Source organism: Carya illinoinensis, chromosome 11 (assembly GCF_018687715.1).
Source record: "Carya illinoinensis cultivar Pawnee chromosome 11, C.illinoinensisPawnee_v1, whole genome shotgun sequence".
Taxonomy (NCBI): domain Eukaryota; kingdom Viridiplantae; phylum Streptophyta; class Magnoliopsida; order Fagales; family Juglandaceae; genus Carya; species Carya illinoinensis.
Genome location: NC_056762.1, coordinates 7,856,295 through 7,878,701, shown reverse-complemented (window position 1 = coordinate 7,878,701; position 22,407 = coordinate 7,856,295). Strand labels below are relative to the sequence as shown.

The window sequence follows — 22,407 nt, the reverse complement described above, 5'->3', positions numbered from 1 at the left end:
CGTAAAGCAGTTGTGACACGCTCCTCCATCACAGGTTGCCCAAGTCCCAGTCAGAGGAGACTATTGATTCGGATGATTTTGATGTTATTATAGCATAAGCAGACACTGATCTAGTGGTGGCATTGGACTTCGAGTTTATGGCGCCAAATGCTCAGCTCGTTTTTCCATCCTTGGATCTCCCTTCTAACCCACCTCGCAACCAAGGGCCGAAAATGGCTCTAGACCAGGACTAGGATTTAGAGATGGTGTTCTTTGAAACCATACTCAATTTGACTCTCGGGTTTCTCAAGGCCCAACTCTCGCAAAACACCTTGAAGAGGAAGCTTACACAACTGTTGGTTCGGGTGATATTGCTCATTTTTGAGGCACCTTCCATAGTCTTTAGCAGTGAGTGCGCCTTCCTAGAAGTGGTGCCACTGTCTTTTCTTTTCTTGTATGACCCTTTCTTGGTTTTCGACTCTTTCTAATGGGTCCTTTCTCCTGTGGCCTTTTTGTCCCCTTTCTCTGACCACTCTACTTTAAATCTTCTCGGGGAGGTGAAAGCTTAAAGAGTGTTCTCGACATTGAAAATATCGTCTACTTAGTCCATGGATTCTCGCAACGTTGTATGGGTCCTTCTAGCCAATTTGGCCATGAACCGGCTCCTTGGCCAAATGCTGCCTATGAGTCCTGCTAACAAAATCTTCTCATCCTGGTCATCTGTCATCAGGCTCTCCTTATTGAACTGGGAGAGATAAGATTTCAAGCTTTCATCTTCCCACTATTTCATGGTCAGGAGATAGGTGGTTGGACACCTTCTCCTCCTGCTAACCATGAATTGGGTAATGAATTACTTGCCCAGATCCACAAAACTGTCAATGGTGCTTGGCTATAGAGATCTGAACCATCCCCTTGCCATCACTCTAAGCGTTAGGGGAAAAGCTCAACATGCAATTCCCATAAAAAAACCATGGAGCATCATGTGAGCACTAAACGATTCAAGATGTTAGACTGTGTCTTTGGATATGTCATACATCTTGATCTGTGAAACTTTTGAGTTTCAGCTGGACTACCATAACCTCTGCGTTGTAAGGGAGATTCGTGCTGCTTAGCAACTAGTCGATTGAGAAAGATGCTCCTATATATCTTTTTGGCCATCTCTTTATAGTTTACCATGAGGCTACGAAGCTCAATGTGCATATTTTTCTTTACCTCTTCGTTAGCAGTGACCCCTCTTGTGTTGTGCAGCTCTGCCTCGATTTGCTCATTCTTGCTCGTGCTAGCACCTTCCTCTAATCTCATATTCCTCTACTTTAGGATCTCATTCTCTCAATGGAGATTCTCTAATTCTGATGCCATCCTTTTCATTCGCTCCTCCATTTATGCAAACCTTCTCTCTATGTTGGTCAAGGTAGCTTCCTGTTCATGGGTTGCTTGGGACCGAGTCACAGGAGGCATATGAAAGGCACGCTAGTGTTACTTAGGAAGTCCCACAAACAATGCCAATTGTTAAATATGTGTTTCGCATCCTGCCATTCTCTGCCAGTCACATAAGACAAGAAAACTTAATGGCCCAGAGTGTTAGAAAACACCTTTGATGCCTGTATTGAGACTATTATATTTCTCTCTTCTAGTGGGGTCATTGTTCTCCTTGCACCTGGGGTGTCTACCTAATGGGCCCCAATGCAGACCAAGTCTTAAGGATCAATTACAAAATCAAGAGTTGAGAAGGGTAAGGAAGCTATGCAATGATTGATGCAATCTACTTGGGTAGAGCCTAGTAAAAGCCCAATATTCAAGATGGGTTTGAAAGAATAAGATCCAGTTTTCATCTATGTGATATGTTATAGAAGACATGACTTGGACCTATTGTTATTGAAGGTCACAAACTTATTTATTTCATTAAAAGGAATTAAAATGTGTAGACATATTTATAAACTTTGTTTTGGGGCTACCTAGGACAAAAATGGATAGAGATTTTATTTTTGTGGTTGTGGATATATTTAGCAAAATGGGATATTTTATTCCATGTTATAAAACTGATGATGCTAAAAACATAGCTGACTTGTTTTCAAGGAGATAGTGCGACTCCATGGTGTGCCCATGGGTATTGTTTCTGATAGGGATGTTAAATTCCTTAGCTATTTTTGAAAGGTGTTGTGGGGGAAATTAAGTACTAAGCTCTTATTTTCCACTATTTGTCACCCACAGACTGATGGTCAGACTGAAGTAGTTAATAGGACTTTAACTCAACTTTTATGCACTGTTGTTCATAAAAATTTAAAGACTTGGGGTGATTGTTTGTCATTTATACAGTTTGCATATAATACGACCATGCATACTACTACTCCATATTATCCTTTTGAAGTTATTTATGGTTTTAATCCATTTACTCGTTTAGATTTGATGCTTTTGCTTATTGATAATAGGAGTAATTCGGATAGACTTTTCCAAATTCATAAGAAGAGTAATGATAATTCATATCGAGTCAATCTTCCAGGTAAGTATGATGTTTCTTCTACTTTCAATATTTCTAATCTTTTTTTCTTTGATTTAGGTGGAGATTCGAGGTTGAATCTTTTTGAGGAGATAGGGAATGATCGGCCCCAAGGCGGACCAAATGTTAAGGATCAATTACAAAATCGAGAGTTGAGAAGAGCAAGGATGCTATGCAATGATTGGTGCAATTTACTTGGGTAGAGCCTAGCAAGAGCCAAATATTCAAGATGAGTTTGAGAGAAGAAGATCCAGTTTTCATCCATGTGATATGCTATGAAAAACGCGACTTGGACCTATTAAAGGCCACGGACCTATTTATTTCATTAAAAGGGGTTATTTTATTAGTCATACGAATAATTGGGTTTGGGGGATGTCTAGCTCACATGACTTATTTCTAATGAATTAGGATTTTTGGGAAGACCTTGTATTTTGGCCAAGGGCATATTTGAAAAGTTATTATTTTAAGTGAACTAGGGTTTTAGAAGTACTGTAGTGCGATACTATTCACGCTACAGTTCCGCGGTACTATTCACTTAGAGTTTTGGAAATTCTTATTTAAACCAGTTATAGCCTCATTTGAGAAGGTTAGACAATATTGAATTTTCATTGTGAATTGAGTTTACTCCTCTTGTTCTTGGTTGAATTTTGAACTTATCAAAGGTAAATCACAACCTTTGTAGTATTCCTCCTTATAATCCGGGTTTTTGAGACGGGTTCTTCAATGGGTCTAGATTTTAATATAATCTATATTATTGAAACGAGTTCTCAACGGGTCTTGATTCTCCATTCATAGACTTGAGTTTGGTTTTCATGGATTGGTTTTCCAATATTGTTGTTGGGTCTTAAAGTGAGTTGATTGGAGTTTACATCACTACCTTTGCTTTGAACAGCATGCTATCGCATTTAATGTGGCAACCTTTGTCAAGGCATCTTGACTCACCCCAAGCCTTTGTGCATGTGTCTTATTCGTCAAAAGCTGTCTAAGAGGAAGCTTTAGAGTTCTATGCTTTGTCGCCTCTATGCCTAGGGGCGGCATTGTGTTGCATTTAATGTGGCACTCCCTGTCAGATTTGAGATCTCAACTAGTATTTAGTCATTTAATGCGGCATGGCTGGAGACACGCCCAGGTAGGGGCTGTTTCGTATTTTCTGTGTTAGCTTGGGCTTTTTTCTTGCCATATATCAAGTCTTTTAACATTGAGCTTTTAGCTCTAATAATCGAATTGGGTCCAGCCCAAGAAGGGAGGAATACGTCCTTTCAGTATACTCATAATATATATGTTTTACTCATCTGTAGGTAATTAGAATATTCTCCCAGCTTTCTAGTTAATAAGAACATACATTAATTGCATACTTAATTAGTATAATGTAAGGTCTGTGACTCTTGTGGGTGTTGGATTTCATTAGAGACTCGATGGAGTTGAAGTTGAAAAGTCTCTGCCTCCTGTTGGTAGGGGTGTAACGAATTTGATTCAGTCCAATTTTGGACATTTTGTAGAACATTATGGTTATTCACTAGTTTTGAAAATTTTAGAGCCGATTAACCACTGAAATCGAAACTTCTGATTTTCCCATTTTTTCGGTTTTATTGATAAACAAAATTATACTCGAACAAAACTTTAACAAGTGAATGACCCATATCCCTCATTTTATAATTTTTGGCTTAAAAGTTGTAAAATTAAAATTTATATGCTAATATCAAAATTCAACTGTTATATTAAAAATAGAAGATTAATTTATGTTATATCATAAATGAAATTTTATATTAAACTTTCAAGATTAATTTTATATTATATCAAAAGTTATATTAGTTTTATGTTATAAGCTTAATAGACATGAATAATAAGATTAGAATTCTCTGTTATATTAATTAAAAATTTAGCATATAATATGTATAATATAATATAAATAATTATATAAATAATATTTTATATATACTATAAAAAATTAAAAATATATATATACCAATCCATTTTGATTCAAACCAATTTTTAAAATACTTGTTTAGAACCAATTTCGGTTCTTAAGAACTAGTTACGAACCAGACCGGTTACAAATCAGACCGAATACACCGGTTTGGTCTAGTTTAACCGGTTTATTGTTTTATTTTTACACCCGTACCTGTTGAAATGCAAGGTTGCGTCTAAATTGTAACACATTTTTTGAAGGAGAAATATAGGCATGATATGTCTGACTTCATGTTTTCTATTGTCTTGACACATTTTTTGAATGTATTGTGTCATGTTCCACTCATAGGATAGCTTGTGGCCACCCTACGTGAGAAGTGAATCCCTCCTAATTCTTCCCTTTTCAAGGCCCTCTCTCGTGGGTGACACCACCTTTCCTCCTCCTGTAAGTGTATCTTAATGTTTTTCCTCTCTTAAGAAGACCCAACCTGGCTTGGCCCAGCCCTACCCGTAATTATTGTTGGCTAAAATTATGTAATTAATTACCTTAAAAAGAATTAGGTAGTGAATGGTGTGTGCTTTGTGGGTAGATTGTGTGTACGTAAAGAGAGGTGCATGGTGTTCTAATTAATCCATCCTCGTACATTATTCTCATCCTATCACATAATTGTTATAAACTGACTTAATAATAGTCGTCATAATTGACCGTCTTTAGCTATCATAATTGACGGCTATGAGCGGTCAATTATGACTGCCTATAGCCGTCATAATTGATTGTCCTTAGCCATCAATTATGATGTAATTGACGGCCAAGACCTCATTTGTACTTCTATATATATGGGTATTCTTCAAGATTTTCAATATTGAATAACAAGCATCTCTCTCTCACGTTCAAGATCTCTCTCTCTCTCTCTCTCTCTCTCTCTCTCTCTCCATTAGTTTTATAACACGTTATCAGCACGAGGTTCTATTGATTCTGAAGCTAGTGGTCTTCTACTTCAAGTAAGTTTTTCAATATATTATTTGCAATCCCCAAGGTGAGCATTAAAGATTATATTCCTTATTATTACTTGATAAAATTTCATATTTATTCACATAAATTACATCTTAGTTATATCTATGGTGAATTAAAATTTTCCTAATTTATATTTCAGTTATATCTGTGGTCAATTTTTATTCTCATAGTTTATATACAAGTTCTATTTATTTTTTATACTTGTTATGAATTATTGATGATAAGATTTATCTTGGAATAGAAATTGAGCATACCTGAAGGATCGCCCTAAACCAATAACTTTATTAAAAATCTCATAATAAAAGATCTATTGATTCTGTGAGATAGTTCAAAGGAGTGATACATGTACCAAAAACTTATTATGATTAATGCACTTGAAGTTGCGCAATTGAAATTGTGTAGAGAAAAGCTACTAAAGAATATATGTTGAAAATGAATGCCTCGAATGTGCTCTTGAAGTAGCAATATCGAGTGCGAAAGTTCACAAGATATTCTAAACTTATATCTTGTCTTCTAGTGGTTGAGAAAAATAATAAATTTTTGTTAAGAAATCATTAGTCACTTCCTTCTAGTTCCACATCATTTCTTGAAATGAATGATATTAGATTTATATTATTTTCAGAAGCGATTAGTGCATTTTTTTCAAAGAAACCAAGAGCTTGGACATTATAATAAATATCTTTATAGTACTTCTATGATTTTGGGATAGAAGCTCGTATTGAAAAAACAAATAGCTTTCTTTTTGAGATTATATTATACAACTATTGAATCAAATATTATGATACATTAAAAGTAATATAATTCAAAGTATTTGTATGCTTTTCATGATTATCTTGATCATCTGAAATCAATTACGATAAGTCGAATAATTTTCATATAAATGTCTATAAAAGAACCAGAAAATTCTTTTATTATAAAGTCTTCTCGCCATGAGCAGAAAGAAATATTTGCTAGACGTAAATAAAATGAAATAATTTGACGTTATTTTGATTATCATAAGTGAACTGGAAGTTCGGATGATAATTGATTTATGGATGCAATAAAATAAAAATGTCTCATATTCTAGCTACTAAAATCCCAACGAGGATTGAAATCCTCATTGGAAAATTAAGAAATCTAGCAGTCTAATGAACATAAGACATGTATAAAAGCATGAGAGATCTATTGATACAAAAGATAAAGCATTCCGAAAGAGAAAAATACAAAGAAAAGAAATTGGTACTCCTAAAGAAGCCATATCCATAAAACAAGCAATAGGATACATCCAGACTTTCTGTACAAAATTGTCTAATAATAAAAACTCGTGAAGAGTATAATCTTCCTTAAAAGATTTTTCATGAAATTTCTTCCCTTGAAGAGGGATAGGTACCTGAAAATAACGAAATCTCGATACATTTCATGAGTATTGGAGAAATTCTGGATAGAAATAAAACTATTGTTGACAACATATTTTCATATAAGATAGCACTTGAAATTACCAGTAGTAATGAAGAAAGTGAGCCAAAAATCATCGAAGAATATACTGACATAAAAATATTGGCTAAAATAGAAAGAAACAATTCCTACAGAATTGATATTACTAATAAAATGTGATACATAGGGATTCATAGTCCAAACACTTAAGAGGTGATGCTTGTTGAATATCAGTGGGTATTTGTATGAAGAAAATGAAAATGTGATATATAAATCACGAGTAAGTAAGTTTCTCGTAGAAATAATATTGATATGCTTTTGAAGTGGATGAAATTATATTAAGGTTTTTATTAGCTTGATAGTTACCGAGAGTTTGGGTATGTATGATTAACTGCATATTTATATGGATTACTAGATATGAAATGCATGAAGCATATAGTCCTGAAGTACTTATCATATCAAGTTTTACAAATCTTTATATGATCTAAAACAATCCAAACGCACATGGAACAAGATATTTTTTATATATTTTCAGTATCTATATTAGTTTTTATTGCAGTTTATATAGAAGATTTAAATGTCATTGAAGTTCCAGAAGAGCTCATGAAAACTGCACATATTTGAAATATAAATCAGAAACCCTTTCAGCTTCAAGTGGGAGATGAATGAAATTATTAATTTTGTAATACCATCTCTTAAATGCAATTAGTATTTCAAATTCATATTACAGTTTTGTAAAAATGGTGCATGATTAAAGGAGAAATAAAATGGAGCACACAGAACATCTACCAGAAGATAGAAACACAACGTGAATATTTATGAAATATTATTTTATTATCTCAAAACAAAATTACAGAAATTTGAGGCTCTTTGCCTCAGTCTTGAAACGATATTGCTCTTCAAAAATTTGCATGGCTTCCCTATCTAAATGAGTAGGCAATCGAAAAGAAGAGTCAAACAAGGATTTTAAATTCCTATTCTCTTGCTTTATTGCTTCTACCTTCATGTTGGACTCCAGAAAAAGTCACTGAAGGATAGAAATTTTCTCGTTGAGTTTGTCAACCTCACAAGTTTTAGATTGTAGTCGCTGAGAAAATGCGACAATGGTAGATGAGCATCGGGTACCAAGACTCACAAGCTAGTAGATAGCATCATTATCTGACTTATTAGTCAAATCATTATTGTATTGCATTATAGCACTTACAGTAGAAGCAGAAACATCTGGTGAATAAGATGTAGAATATCTCATATATTGGTCACGAGAATATTGTTGGGCCATTGCAGAGTAAGAATACAGACTAATTACAGAAAAGTAAAGAAGATGGGATGCGAATGAAGATGAGCTGAATATTTATTTTATAGAGAAAATTATGAAAACAAGACAAAATTATATATATTGATAGAGGATACGCTAAACATAGATATCCTACAGTTATTTACTAGGTCATGAAATTAAAAGCAGCTTGCCCCTACTCTCTTAGAAGTTTTACTTTTTTAGATTTCCACTGTGAGATTAAATGCAGCTTGTCCTTATTCTCTAAGTATTTGGACTTCTTCAAATATCCGTTGCTGCTGATCCTGAAGATCACGGGCATATTATTTTAGCGCCTTATTCTCCTTCTTTAGTTTCTTGTTCTTACGACTCTTCGCAAAGAGCTTCTAACTTAATTAAGATATTTTATTATTGAGTTGGTTGACCTCATTCACTTTAGCTAATAACCTCCGAGACATGGTCATAACAGAGATAAAATATTGACCACTAAGAAATCTTGATTATAAAACGATATCAGAATAAATCATTCCAGAAAAATAAATCTATGTTCCTATCATAAGAACAACATCCTCAGGTGAGTAAAAGGAAGGACAAAACATCTCTATTATTTCACAGCATCTCTCGTGAAGCATCTCTCTACAAAAGATAAAAGATGTAGCATTATAGCCTTGTGGCACCTGACAGTTTCAAAAGAGCTGTAAAATCCCGCAGTGCTAGTCTAGTCTAAAAAGGTGTTCACCATTTTTGTTGAATATAGAGGTTGGCGACTTAATTTTGATGATTTCTCCACTAACTATGTTATTTACAAGAATTCCAAAAAAGCACAACTCCAGAAGAGTAGTAGATTTAAATGTTAAAAGGATTTTGAATCAATATAGCGAATTTGTTTACCAAAACATTATCAACTGTATCATTTATAGAGTTGGTACACAATATGGAGATGCATCAACGTAAAGACTTTTCACTATAAAGTTTTGAAACTCTTTTATATGGACAAAACTCATCCCCTGAGTATTCCAATGGTTGTTCGATCACTTGATGTGCAGAAAAACCCATTTCATCCTTGTGAAGACAACGAAAAAATTATTGGTCCTGAAGTACCTTATTTAAGTGCAATTGAAGCCCTGATGTATCTTACAAATTGTACTCGGTTTGATATTGCATTTTCAGTTAATTTACTTGCAAGATATAGTTTTGCACCAATTTAAAGACATTGAAATGATATTAAACATGTCATTCGTTACCTCCAATGTACGATTGATATGAGATTATTTTATCAACATGGATCAAGTCCACAATTAGTTGAATATGCAGATGCAAGTTATCTTTCAAATCTACACAAGAAGATCATTGCAATTCGTGAGGAGAAATGTGAAATTAATGTCAAGAAGATACGGTCAAGTGATGATCTGACAGATTTATTCACTAAAGCATTACCAACTGCAACATTTAAGAAGATTGTGCAGAACATTGGAATGCGGAAACTTGAAAATCTATAATCATTCACTTTTCAGGATGAGTAATGTTTTGAAGACTTGTACTGATTGTACTCTTTTTTCTTCGCTAAGGATTTTTTTTATTAAATTTTCCTTTACAAGGTTTTAATAAGGCAATCTTTAAGCGCTTAGCGGTACACATGAATACTGTACTATTTTTCCTTCGCCATTAGGTTTTTTCCCACATGATTTTTTCTTGATAAGATTTTAACGAGACATATTTTTTATATGTAGTCATCCAAAGGGAGAGTGTTATAAACTGACTTATATGACCACCTTTGGCCGTCATAATTGACCGTCCTTAACTGTCAATTATGACGACCAACACCTCTTTTGTACTCATATATATAAGTATCTTTTCAAGGTTTTCAATATTGAATAACAAGTACCTCTCTCTCTCTCTCTCTCTTCATTAGTTTCATAACAATAATGACATTAGTAATATTTATAATTTATTACACTTCAGCTGATTATTTATACAACGTCTCAAACTAACTAATGGTCTCATTTCAGTTAAGAATAAGATCAATCTCAGCCAACAAGGTAAAGGTTTGTATTATCCGAATTGGTAATAACAGCTGAAAATTAATATTCAGATTTTCAGGATTCATAATTTTCCTTTCCTTTTTCCACCTTTTCTTTTCTCCCGAACACAATCATACGCGATCACACACTTAAACAAAATCACAAAATACATCAAATCCAATATCCCTTGAATTTTGGGTATGATACATTCATTCTTTGGCTAGTCCCTTGAATGATTCATTAAATTCCTGTTACTGGAAGAACAAACACTTCGTACAGACATCCAAACATGTCCCTTCGTGAATGATTAAACCGCCAAAAAGGTAAATTCGTTGTCCATTTCAACTCCTATAACGAATGAGAATTATAAATAATAATAAACAGAGAGGTTTTAATTCCTCCAACTACATTTACCATATCATTAACAACACTAACAAAGGTGTATCGTGCAGAGGATGCTTGCCTGCAATTCAAGAACACGAGATGCTGTAGCCATGAGTTGTAACAAGTCTTCCTAGTGAAACTTGAAATTATCGTTCCATAAAAATGAAATTAGTCAGTCCAGAGCAATGTACATTGCAAAATCCTCCCCATCGTTTCTCTAAACCTGTGATAAGCTTGGCATTGTTCCTTCGAGTTTTCTGTCTTCTTGAGAGAACACAAAAAGGACTTTACCTCTAAAGCTTTCAATTTGGGAATACTCTACTCCTCAGTATCTTTACTATCTCGGTTGCACTCAAATGCCTAATCCCATTATCCTTCATCCATTTCTCTCCTCCGACCAGACTCACTTGGAGCTGCTTCTTGCCCATCTTCAACGACTTTAAGCCCTCAGTTACTTTTGGGAAGAAGCCTTCTGGTCTTAAACACCAAGCTCCAAACACCCCGAATAAAACCTGCAAGTCGTTATCAAATCTCTCAACACCACCATCATAAAACTTCACGTTGCTCATAAGAATACCATTAAAAATCAATCGATCCACCCCTGCAGCCAAACTTCTCCAGACCCCAACAAAATCTACACCATTCAAATCTTTTTCTAGTACTGAAACTTTTCCTTGCAAATAATCTAGAGCCCCAACTAAAGACTTGGATGCCGTCCATGTCTCTTCACCCTTTTCCTGCCATTGCCTCCTGTTCTTTATATAATCTCTGCAACGAGCATCAAATCCCCTCAAAATAACAACAGAAAGCTTCTCAACCCACTCAGCTATAAACCTCTCCAACTTTCCAATCTCCTCGTCAAAAATACCACTTGCAGGACCTTCACCATCATTATTCTCAGATACTGATATCCCTGGTTGATCACCCTTATCTGATCCCATCTCCAGAAAAAATATATCCTCACTCCATTCCTTTAAAATGGATTCAAAGTAATGAGCAGCATTAATGGACTTTGCAACTTTAATCATGGCATCATCATCTGTTAAGGCAGTCAGTCCTTCAGCTTCTTGGCATCTGAGAAGGACGCAATCCAGAAATTTTTGGATCAAAGGTGTGCCTGCTAATTTGAGAAACCTTGATCTCAAAGTAGTGCTAGGCAATGATCGGCATCGCTCGACCACAGATGATAGGTGCTTAAGAAAGGCACTGGAAACTGCAGGAGACTTGAAATCTTCAGGACCAGATACAAGAACTGCCCCCTGAACTTTCATTCTCCAAATTTTCTCATCAGCAATCTCAGGTTTTATCTTATCTAGGGCATCACTAAGCTCTATTTCTGCCCATAAATCAAGCCAGTCAGGTCGATCGCAAAATACAGACAGACAAGAAATCTTCTGCAGGTTCCCATCTTCCTCAAAGGAAACCAATATTCCAGAATGCTCTACCAACGACCTGACTCGTTTATCAAAAGATATCATCAAATCAACAAGATGCAGCATTGATGCCCTTGCCTGAGAGCGACTATTAGTGACAGTCTCTTCCTCCAGTTGGCCAAGATATACAGGAAATATTTCTTTAGCCAAGTATGTTGATAAGGAGATAACCATTGCTGATACCCATTCTTCTCTGCAACTATACCCAGATAGCATTGCTTCATCAACCAGTGGTTGCAATAACTCATCCATAGAGTCAACATAGTCCCTGGTGATCTTATACACAAGGGCAAAAATGAATTCTGGTTTATCGATCCATTTTGAGAAATGGCGTTGGGATGCCAATGAAATAGGATTTACAAGCTCTTCAATAGCCCAAAGTGGCTGGTGCAGAGCCACTTCCTTGTAATAACCCTCTAGCTGCCTAGATTTTCTTCGTCTCTGCAACTCCTGTAGGCTGCACAAGGAAAGAAAGTTCTCACAGTACTTGTCTTTCAAATCCCCTTGCATTGTAAAAAGAGGATTTCGGACTTCTGTTGATTTCCTTGTATCTAGGTTGGACGAGATCGAAGTGGAAAGAGGTGGTGGCCATCCAAGGGAAGCAAGAAGGGCCCGATGGTCTGCAATTGCTTGGGGTCTTAAAATGGCTAGGGCTCGATCTACCCTGTGATCAACTGATGAAACAAGACGTGCCCATTTAGGGCGTGTCTTTGTAACAAAAGTTAAGATATCTTCTGTCAGTTTCAGAGTTTTAATAGCGAGCAGACGTGTTTCCTGCAACAATTGAGATTATGAGAAGAAATCTAATAATTTTAAAGAAAATATATATTTGGAGAATCATGTTTTTCTCAAAATTAAAGATAAAAAGACGATGACGGCGAAACATCATTTGGTTTTGAACAGAGAAAGTGTGCTTACCTCTGAGTTCTGGGTCATAGAATGCTTTCTGAGGTTTTTGTTCATAGTAGAAGAGACGGCATCTTCAATATCACCAACCAAATTGTCAAGCTTTAACGCCGTCTCTGAAAAATAGAATAGAACTTTGAGCAAAATGCAACATTTTGATCAGACAATATAATCACATTGGCACTTCATAGAATCTGGTAACTTGTGAGGAGAATTGAAACCTCCGTGAAAAAGAAAATACGAGAGAGAGAGAGAGAGAGAGAGAGAGAGAGAGAACAAAAACTTCATCATATCAAAGAAAACAGAACATGGAGATAAAGAAATCTATGCAGTGCAGGTGCAAGAAAGATGGAAAACTAAAGGAAATATTTACAAACTACAATATACTTTTGACAACCAGAGAAAATAATGAAGAATATGAAAGTTGCAGGATAGCATCCTATAGCAATGGTAGATGTAAATAGGGGTGAGTTTGGTCCGGTCTGGGGAGATTTTGTGGACCGGACCGGACCTATTCGGTCCAGGGTTTTCCCACCCTAGACCGGACAGAACTCCCTAAGGGTTGGGACGGTCCGGTCGGTCCATTCGGGTTGACCTTCTTTTTTTTTTTTTTTTTTTTTTTTTTTTTTTTTTTTATCCTATGACATTTTTGTTTAATACTTATGTAATTATATTGTGATATATTTAATATATATAGTATACTATTATATATATTAATATATATTAGTAATATGCTAATACTATTAGTCTATTTGTATATAGTAAATTAGTAATAGTTATTAACTTATTTACTATAACTGATAATCCACTAGTACTAATACTATAACTAATAACTATATGTAATATACTAGTATTACCATATCTCTTCAAACACCACACATTTATTAATACTCTATGTCATACTATATTAAATAATAGTAATATTCTTATTACTAATACTCTATGTAGTTTTATTAAATACTATATTACTAATACTCTATGTAGTTATAGTGATTCAATACTAACATATTACATATTAAGTTAACTATACTAATACATTATAAATTTATACATATATGGTATATTATAATTTATACCATAACTCTTATAATATGTTAATATATTAATATATACTAGTACTATATATTATAGTTAATAGTTATACATTAAACAGTATAATAATACATTGATACTAAATATATATAGTTATAGACATATAATGATTTAGTTATTATGAATTTACGATTAGTATAACTATATAATAGTATTTGTATTATACTATTAGTGATTTAGTATAGCTATATTATATTAGTAATGTTAGTTATGTTGAATCAATCAGTTAGTATAACTATTTTCTACATTATTAGTATTAATAATATTAGTATTAGTTATAGCCATATAGCCTATATTAGACTTAAGAGTCCTGGACTATATAATAGACTAATAGTATTAATAGTATAGCTATATATTAATATTAGTTATACTGTTATAGTGATTAAGTATATTATAATTTTTATATTATAATTTATACTATAACTCTTATAATATGTTAATATATTAATATATAGTAGTACTATATATTATAGTTATACATTAAAGAATATAATAATACATTCATACTAAATATATATAGTTATACTTATAGTGATTTAGCTATAACTATATTAGTATTAGTATGACTTATAATATTTAATATAACTATATAGTCTATATTAGTATAAGTATAACTATAGTATATTATAATATTAGACTATTAGTATTAGTATAAATATTAGTATTAGTATATAATTATAAATATTAGTATTAGTTAAAAATTATATAATTAATTTATAATATTATTTATATAAATTATATATTTTTATTTATTTTCATTCCGTCCGGTCCGGGGTGGAAAACCCCTGGACCGGGACCAGACCGAACTCATTTAGTCCTCCCAAAATGGGACCGATTGGATCCAGTCCGGTCCAAAAATGGCCGGTTCGGTCGGTTTGGCCAGTTCGGACCGGCCGATTCTCACCCCTAGATGTAAACATTCAGAGCAGATGAAATCTAAAGACATTAATATGCTTTTCAAGAGAGAAGAGAAGGAAGACAAATGCTGTGCCAGATCTAGCAAGGCGTAGAAATGTACAATATGTTGGAAAACTATCTTATGCTCAAGACAAGCTGCAAGCATTTGTCACATTTAAACTGTCCTTGACAGGTTCAGATAAAGCAGGAATAGAGGTTTGAAGAATAAAATGTGTTTTCGGGAGACATCTTTCTTTAAGTATGATAGCCCACTAGAAGAGTTTATAGCCAGCCATGCAACCTACCATAACACCAATTATATATCAGCAGGGCGTCAAGGCACTAGGGTCAGATTTTGGTTTGATTTATGGTGTGGGTGTTTGGAAATTTACTAGAAAGGGCTGGGAGGATCTTGTTTTTGCAATTTCAGATTTATGGTGGGTTGAGGCACTAGGTTCAGATTTTGGATTGATGTCTAGTGCAGTGAGGTTGCTCTTAAGGAGGGTTTTCCTTCTCTTTTCATAATAGCATTGTGTAAGGAAGCTTCAGTTGCTGATCATATGGACACTTCAAATGGCCTGTTGCAGTGAAATGTGCCATTTATAAGAGTAGTTCAAGATTGGGAAGTGGGAGATATTTCTGACTTATACAGCATCCTGTACGCATTGACTTTGGAGCATGGTGTAGAGGACAAACTGTTGTGATTCTTCCCGGGAACAAGAACTTCTCAGCAAGACCCTTTTATAATGCTTTGACTTCTCAATCTTCTACTGTTTTCCTTGGATGCATATTTGAAAAAGAAAAGTGTCTCTAAAAGTTGCTTTTTTCAGTTGGTTGGCCTCTCATGGAAAAATTCTGACCATAGACAAGCTGATTTTCATAATGGATTGGTGTTTTATGTGAAAAAGGAATTGAGAATCAACAGACCATCTTCTTCTCCATTGTGACAGGGCGAAGGCTCTTTGGGATGATATATTTGTAAGGCTGGATATTGCATGGGTGATGCCTACGAGGGTGGTGGATCTCTTGGCTTGTTGGAGTGGAGTACAAGGATCGTCAAGTAGCGGAGGTTTGGAAGATGGAGCCTGTATGTCTTATGTGGTGTATATGGAACAGGAGGAATGGACGATGCTTTGAAAATAGTGAATGTTCTTTGGGGGGTATTAAGAGTTTTCTTTTATCAATCTTTGTTACTTTGGGATAGGGCCATTGTATTAGAGGGGGCTAATTTTAATGACTTGTATGCTTCTTTCTTTGCTAGTACACTGTAATTAGGTATATTTATCTTGTATACTACCTGTGTGCCGGGATTTTGCCTAATTATGAGGATTAATAAATTTTTCTTATACAAAAAAATATATCAGCAGGGTGTGAAAGAACATTCATCCCATCCACGGCTCAAACCAGTAAAACATACTTAAATACCTTTCACGAAATGTAAATTGGTTTTATAAATTGCAAATTCTCTTTTGCAATGACAAACACTTGAGCAGACGATAAGAGCATGCATGGGCAAAAAAATATCTTGCCTCAAAGTTGCATCCATTATCTGTTTGTTGTGGTATGCTGAAAAACAAAACGTTTGGTGAAATGTGCACTGACCATGTTTCTAGTTTTTACACAGGTGGGTTCCAATGACCTTGGAAATGGAAAGGCAGTGTCAGAATTTGGTTTCAAAGGTTGGAGATGTTTGGAGAGGGATTTCAAAATGAGAAAAAATAACCACAAAGAATCAAAAGCAACGGAATGCACTTGTTTTAAATCACTTTTACAGTAGATAAAATTCCCAAATCATTGGATGGATAGAAGATATTATGTAGTTCAAAACAATAACTTATCAAATTGATAAAAATAAATAAATAAAAAATAAAATAACTTATTATAGTTTATGACCATCCTGATATGAAGTGGGGAAAAAAGAAAGCCTCAGTATAATCGCATAAAGTTGGGACCTTCATTCAACAACAATACTGATATACAACTTACTTTCAGTGCTACTGAAAATAAGAAGAATCAAGAACTTAAAAAGACAACTAGAGAACCCAACTATTTGGCTTCTTTTACAAGACAAGCAACTCAAAATGGAAAATCAAATACAATCTGAAATCAAAATCATAAACATTAGAAGAAAGTGTTTGGGATCAGGGAATTGGAGTTAAATGGAGTAATTCCAAAGGCAAATTCATTGCTACCAAAAGTGGCATCAAAGTTATAAAACGTCCCAACTTTCATATCTAAAAGCAATTTTTGCCAAAAAAAATAAAAATACACACTCACCTGCATACATTCGAACAGTCTCCACCCTTGCCACCTCCTTAGCCAATGCCGGCAGCTCTTCCCCCAATATCTGCTCCGCCCTCTCGTTTCCCTCTCCTGCTCTTCCATCTACACTCAAGTTTCAGTTTTTTTCTCAATCACAAATTTGAACGAATTCCTCAATAGTAATCACTCAGCAGCACATACAGTCGCAAAAATCAATATATACGCATACAGAAATTTGCATCTGTAGAAATGAATCCGGGCATATGTACATATACATGTTTACTCACTATAATTCTTTATATATTGAGTTAGTAATTCATTCAACGAAAATTCTATAATTAAGAGGAATTACATTTGGGTTTGCGTGAGTATATATATACATTTACTTAATTCGAATATGAGCATTGTTCAGAATACATACGTGCGTGTGTATATATAAATATATGATCATGCATACATGCAAAGGAATCGAATAGAACCTGATATCGAGCCATGGGAGCGAGTGGACGATCTGAGAGCGATCAATTTGGTATTGATGTCGTTGAAAAAACCGTCGAATCGGTTGGAAAAGGCAGCGTATGCAACAAGACTCGCTCCTAGCCTCCGGTTGAGGTCGGTTAAAGTCCGATCCAAATCGGAGCACTGAGTGTGGAGCTCCGAGACGAGACGCGGAGCATCGTTAAGATTCTCCTTGGTGCCAAACTTATCGTCGAGGAAAGAGAGCACCGAGGAGGAGAGGTCCGAGGCTGGCGGGAGAGTCTGGACCGAGTAGTCCATGGTCTAAGCCTTTGGGGATCTGGTGCGGGTCGGAAATTTCAAAGCCATGAATGAGGGCAATTTGGGATTTTGATACGATTGTGGGAGATAAGAGTCGTCTTGCTCTTTTTTTTTTTGAGACTGCTTGACATAACATAAAATTCTCGATTAATCTTATAAAGGAATAGTCTAGTATGTAAGTTTTATATATATATATATATATATATTTTTAAAAAGGATAGAGTCTATATTAAAAAAAATATTTTTTGATATGAATTTTTTATTTATTTATTTATTTTAAATAAAATGTACGAAATTTACACATCTTTATTTTTTTGAATCATTAAACAATACCTTTCATTCATTCATCATAATATTGTGCAAAACAGCAACTGTCTACAATCAATCATCACTAACTCAATGTTCTACATTAATACATGGCTTTTCTCTTATAATTAGACTTGCAATCTTTGCAGATCCCTCTTCAATCCAGCACCATTCACCTTCTATTCTCAAGGCTCTCTTAGCCAGTTCATGAGCCACACTATTGCCTTCTCTACATATGAACTTCACAGACCAGTCAAGTTGATTCAATAGCCTGCCACGCATGTCTTTAAACATCTGCTCCATCCATGCATATGCTTCCTTCTCTTCTGTTATCCCTTTGATTACTCTTTCAGCATCTCCTTCGTACACTACATTTCTTATATCAAGTTCCACTACTAGTTCTATAGCTCTTCATAGAACAATAGCTTCAGCCATATCAGAAGTGCCACTAAACAGCTTTGAAGCACTAAAGGAAAATAGAATCTCTCCCATATGATTTCTTGCTACTATACACAACCTTAATTTGTGTTCAATCTTATCTATAGCTTCATCAAAGTTTAGCTTAGATACTCCCTCATCAGGTGGCTTCCACTTAGTATCCTTCCTCCTTTTGGTGTTGGACTCCTTTATTTGATGCATCTCAGCTCGAAATGCTTAAAAACACCTGAGCTTGGAAATTGCATCAGTGAAAACTCTGCTTGGGTTGTCAAACTTTCCTTCAAAAACCAAATTATTCCTTCTGGTCCATAAGCCTCTCAAGATCATGGCAGCCTCTTCTACTTTCCTCTTCTGCAATCTTTCCTGCATATCAGTCCAGACATTGAAGAAATCCTTCTCTTCATAGATCCACTTATGAAGGCCACTCTCACCTTCTACCCACACATCAGATGCAATTGGGCACGACCACACACATGACCAACAGTTTCATCATTCATGCAACAAGTTTGACAAGTAGCATCTTCAAGAATTCTCCTTTGGACTAAGTTATGTCTTGTTGGCAAGAAGTTGTTTAAAGCCTTCCACATAAACTATTTAGTAGAATTAGGAGTTCGGTTTGGTAAATAAAAATTTTCATCTCAAACTCAAAATTATCATCTCATCATTACAACTTTCCTAAATCCCCATATAAAATATAATAAATAATTTAAATTTTTCTTAACTTTTTCAAATTCTAAAATAATAATAATATTAAAATATAATATTTTAATATTTCATCTTAAACTCAAAATTTTTATCTCACTTACCAAGCAGAACCATCCTCCATACTTCTTCCCAAAATTTTTTCTAAGCTTGTCTATTTTAACACTCACCAAACCTAGCTCTTTCCATGTCATCACACAAGTGATATGCACTTCTCACAGAAAACTTGTCACCCTTAGTGTAACCCCACAAGATTTTATCTTCCTCACCATACCAACTTAATAGTATGATACAAATTTGAGCAGCTTCATATCTACTAAACACTTCACCAATCAACTTCTCATTCCAGAAATGAATAGAATAAGAGAGCTCACCTTAGAGTCAGCCTCTAATTGATTGACTAGTGATCTTACTTTAAACTCTGCTGTATTGGGAAGCCACTTGTCAATCCAAATAGAAATACTCTTACCACTACCCACTCTCCACATAATTCCTACTTTTACCAGGGCTTGTGCAGACAATAAACTCATCCACATATATGAAGGTTTATAGTCAATCCTAACCTCAATGAATTGGCTTTTCCTATAATACTTTTCCTTAAAGATCTTTGCTACCAATGATTCAACATTCATTTGCAACATCCACCCTTGCTTGGCAAGCATAGCCTTATTAAATATATCAATGTCCCTGAACTCCATCTCACCCTCCTTCTTGTTGTCACCCATTTTATCTCACCTTTTCCAATGGATGCCTTTGCCCTCTTTATTACTATTCCACCAAAACCTTGCAATTATGGAGTTGATCTCACTACTTAGCTTCCTTGAAAATCTAAACACATTCATGGTATAAGTAGGAATAGACTGTAGGACTGCCTTAATCAAGACCTCTCGACCAGCACTTGACAAAAAGGAATTTTTCCAGCTGCTAATCTTCCTCCACACCCTCTCCTTAATACCTCTAAAAGTTTCATACTTTGATCTTCCAATCAAAGTTGGAAGGCCAAGGTATTTGGCATAATCCCCATAGGAAACATCTCCAACTTCTTGCAAAATTTCCCTCTGAACTGATGCTCTTATATTAGAACTAAAAAGGATGGTTGTCTTCTGCCTATTTAGCATTTGGCTTGAGGACACTTCATACAGCTTCAGTATTTCATGTATAGCCATCCACTCCTCTCTACTTGCTTTGCTGAAAATCACATAATCATCAGTAAAGAGAAGATGATTAATACTTGTCCCTCCTCTTGTAGCAGCTATACCCTTAATTCTTCCACTGGCTACAGCTTGACTTAGCATAGAATTGAGCCATTCTGCACATAAAATAAAAGGTCTTGCCTTAATCTTCTCGTTGGAATGAAACTCACTCCCACCTTTCCATTATTAACAACAAAATATGAAACTGATTCCATACAAGCCAATATCAATTGGATCCATTGTTCACAAAAACCCAGCCTTTCCATAATCAAATTCAAAAATGACCACTCGATTCTATCATAATCTTTAGACGTATCAAGCTTTAGTGCCATGCTTCCTCCCCTTCCCTTTTGTCTTGCTTTCATGGTATGTAGGATCTCATAGGCCACTATCACGTTGTCAATTATTGATTTGTCTGGGACAAAAGCACTTTGCAGACTAGAAATTATATGAGGTAAAACATGCTTAAGTCTATTTACTAAGACTTTGCTATAATCTTGTACAATACATTACATAAAGAAATAGGTCTAAAGTCATTAATAGAAAGTGGAGCATCTACTTTTGGAATCAAAACAACAATAAGAATACTAATGTATAAATTATTATCAAAATATGTGTTAGTTCTTTCTATAGTAATACTTTGTACTTAAAGAAGTTACTTATACAAAGTAAATTATTTAATAGTTATTATTGAGAGACTTGATAAATTCATAGTGCACTATTTTTTGATTTTCTATCGTTCAAACGGTAGAGATGCACATTTTCTCATATTTTCATAAATGATACAATATGTTACTCAAGGGTTTACTTGGAAAATGAATGATCATGTTGAGGAGAGGAGCTCTAATTGGGGGCATCTCAAAGGAAGGGCAAAGATGGTCTCTTTCTAAAACCAAAAGTTATATCATAGAATGTAAGGGTCTGAACTAGAGTAACAAGCGACTCCAAATTAGAAACTTATTTCGTCAATGGAAGGGTGGTGTTATTTGTTTACAAGATGTAAGAGAGAATAACATGCATTATGCATGAATCATGTTTTACTTAGATAGGCATTTACAGAAGAAGGAGAACAGAGTTTTACAGTTTCACCACTAGCTATACAAGAAACGAAAATGGAAACTATATAATTGGTAAATATAAAAACCTACAAACGTGCTCTTTACATCAGTACTAAAATAATGTATTGCCAGTATAAGAGCATTGACATTTTGGCTAATTTGAGCAAAAGTAGTCTGCATTGGAGTAGTCAAAACGTCATGGCTTGAGTTTTGATCTACAGTAATTTCAAAACTTTTTTCAAATTTGGCCAACTACTATTTATCTCTAAAACAATATTTTACTCTAAAAATATTTTCAAATGTGTTTGTTGGATAATTAGGTTGTGAAAAAAATAGTTGGGAAACAACAATTTTAAGTACAAATTAAATTATTAATTAATATATGGAGTGTATTTACAAAATATATTAAAAAAATTAAATTAAAAAAATATTATTAAAATATATAATATTATATTATTATTTTGACTTTGAGATAGATAGTCCAATGTGAATTAATATCTCTATTGGTTTTAGTTTTAACCAAAATCTCAACTTTTAGTCAAATTTTGGACTTGCCAATGCTCTAGGAGAGAGAGTGATCTTAGTGGCTTTTCATGGGGAGAGATATTAGGAGAGAATCATGGAGATATGTCTCTTCATTCCCTCTCAAGCTCAAGGCGGGATTGGCCTGATACAGAGCTTGCTTCAGTTTGGTGTAAACTTGGAACTAAACAAAGATTTTGTGAAAATGTCAACAACTTGATCCTGGTTAGAAACATGCGCAAGTTTGATAATGCCACAAGCAACTTGTTCATGAACAAATTGAACATCTATTTCAATGTGCTTTGTCCGATGGTGGAACATTGGTTTTTTA

The 22,407-nt window shown here is 34.6% G+C and overlaps 2 protein-coding genes across 2 annotated transcripts; both read right to left on the bottom strand.

Moving 5' to 3' along the window:
* Window positions 1–10,255: 10,255 nt before the first annotated feature.
* On the bottom strand, window positions 10,256–17,987 carry LOC122281552 (RINT1-like protein MAG2). The gene is made up of 4 exons (XM_043093139.1): window positions 17,560–17,987; window positions 17,096–17,203; window positions 12,842–12,945; window positions 10,256–12,697 (listed from the first exon to the last, which is right to left on the bottom strand). Exons 1-4 carry the CDS (start codon window positions 17,855–17,857, stop codon window positions 10,793–10,795), a joined length of 2,415 nt encoding a protein of 804 aa, XP_042949073.1. The 5' UTR covers window positions 17,858–17,987; the 3' UTR covers window positions 10,256–10,792.
* A 2,047-nt stretch (window positions 17,988–20,034) lies between these two features.
* On the bottom strand, window positions 20,035–20,598 carry LOC122282179. The gene has a single exon (XM_043094133.1). It carries the CDS (start codon window positions 20,596–20,598, stop codon window positions 20,035–20,037), a length of 564 nt encoding a protein of 187 aa, XP_042950067.1.
* Between the last annotated feature and the right edge of the window lie 1,809 nt (window positions 20,599–22,407).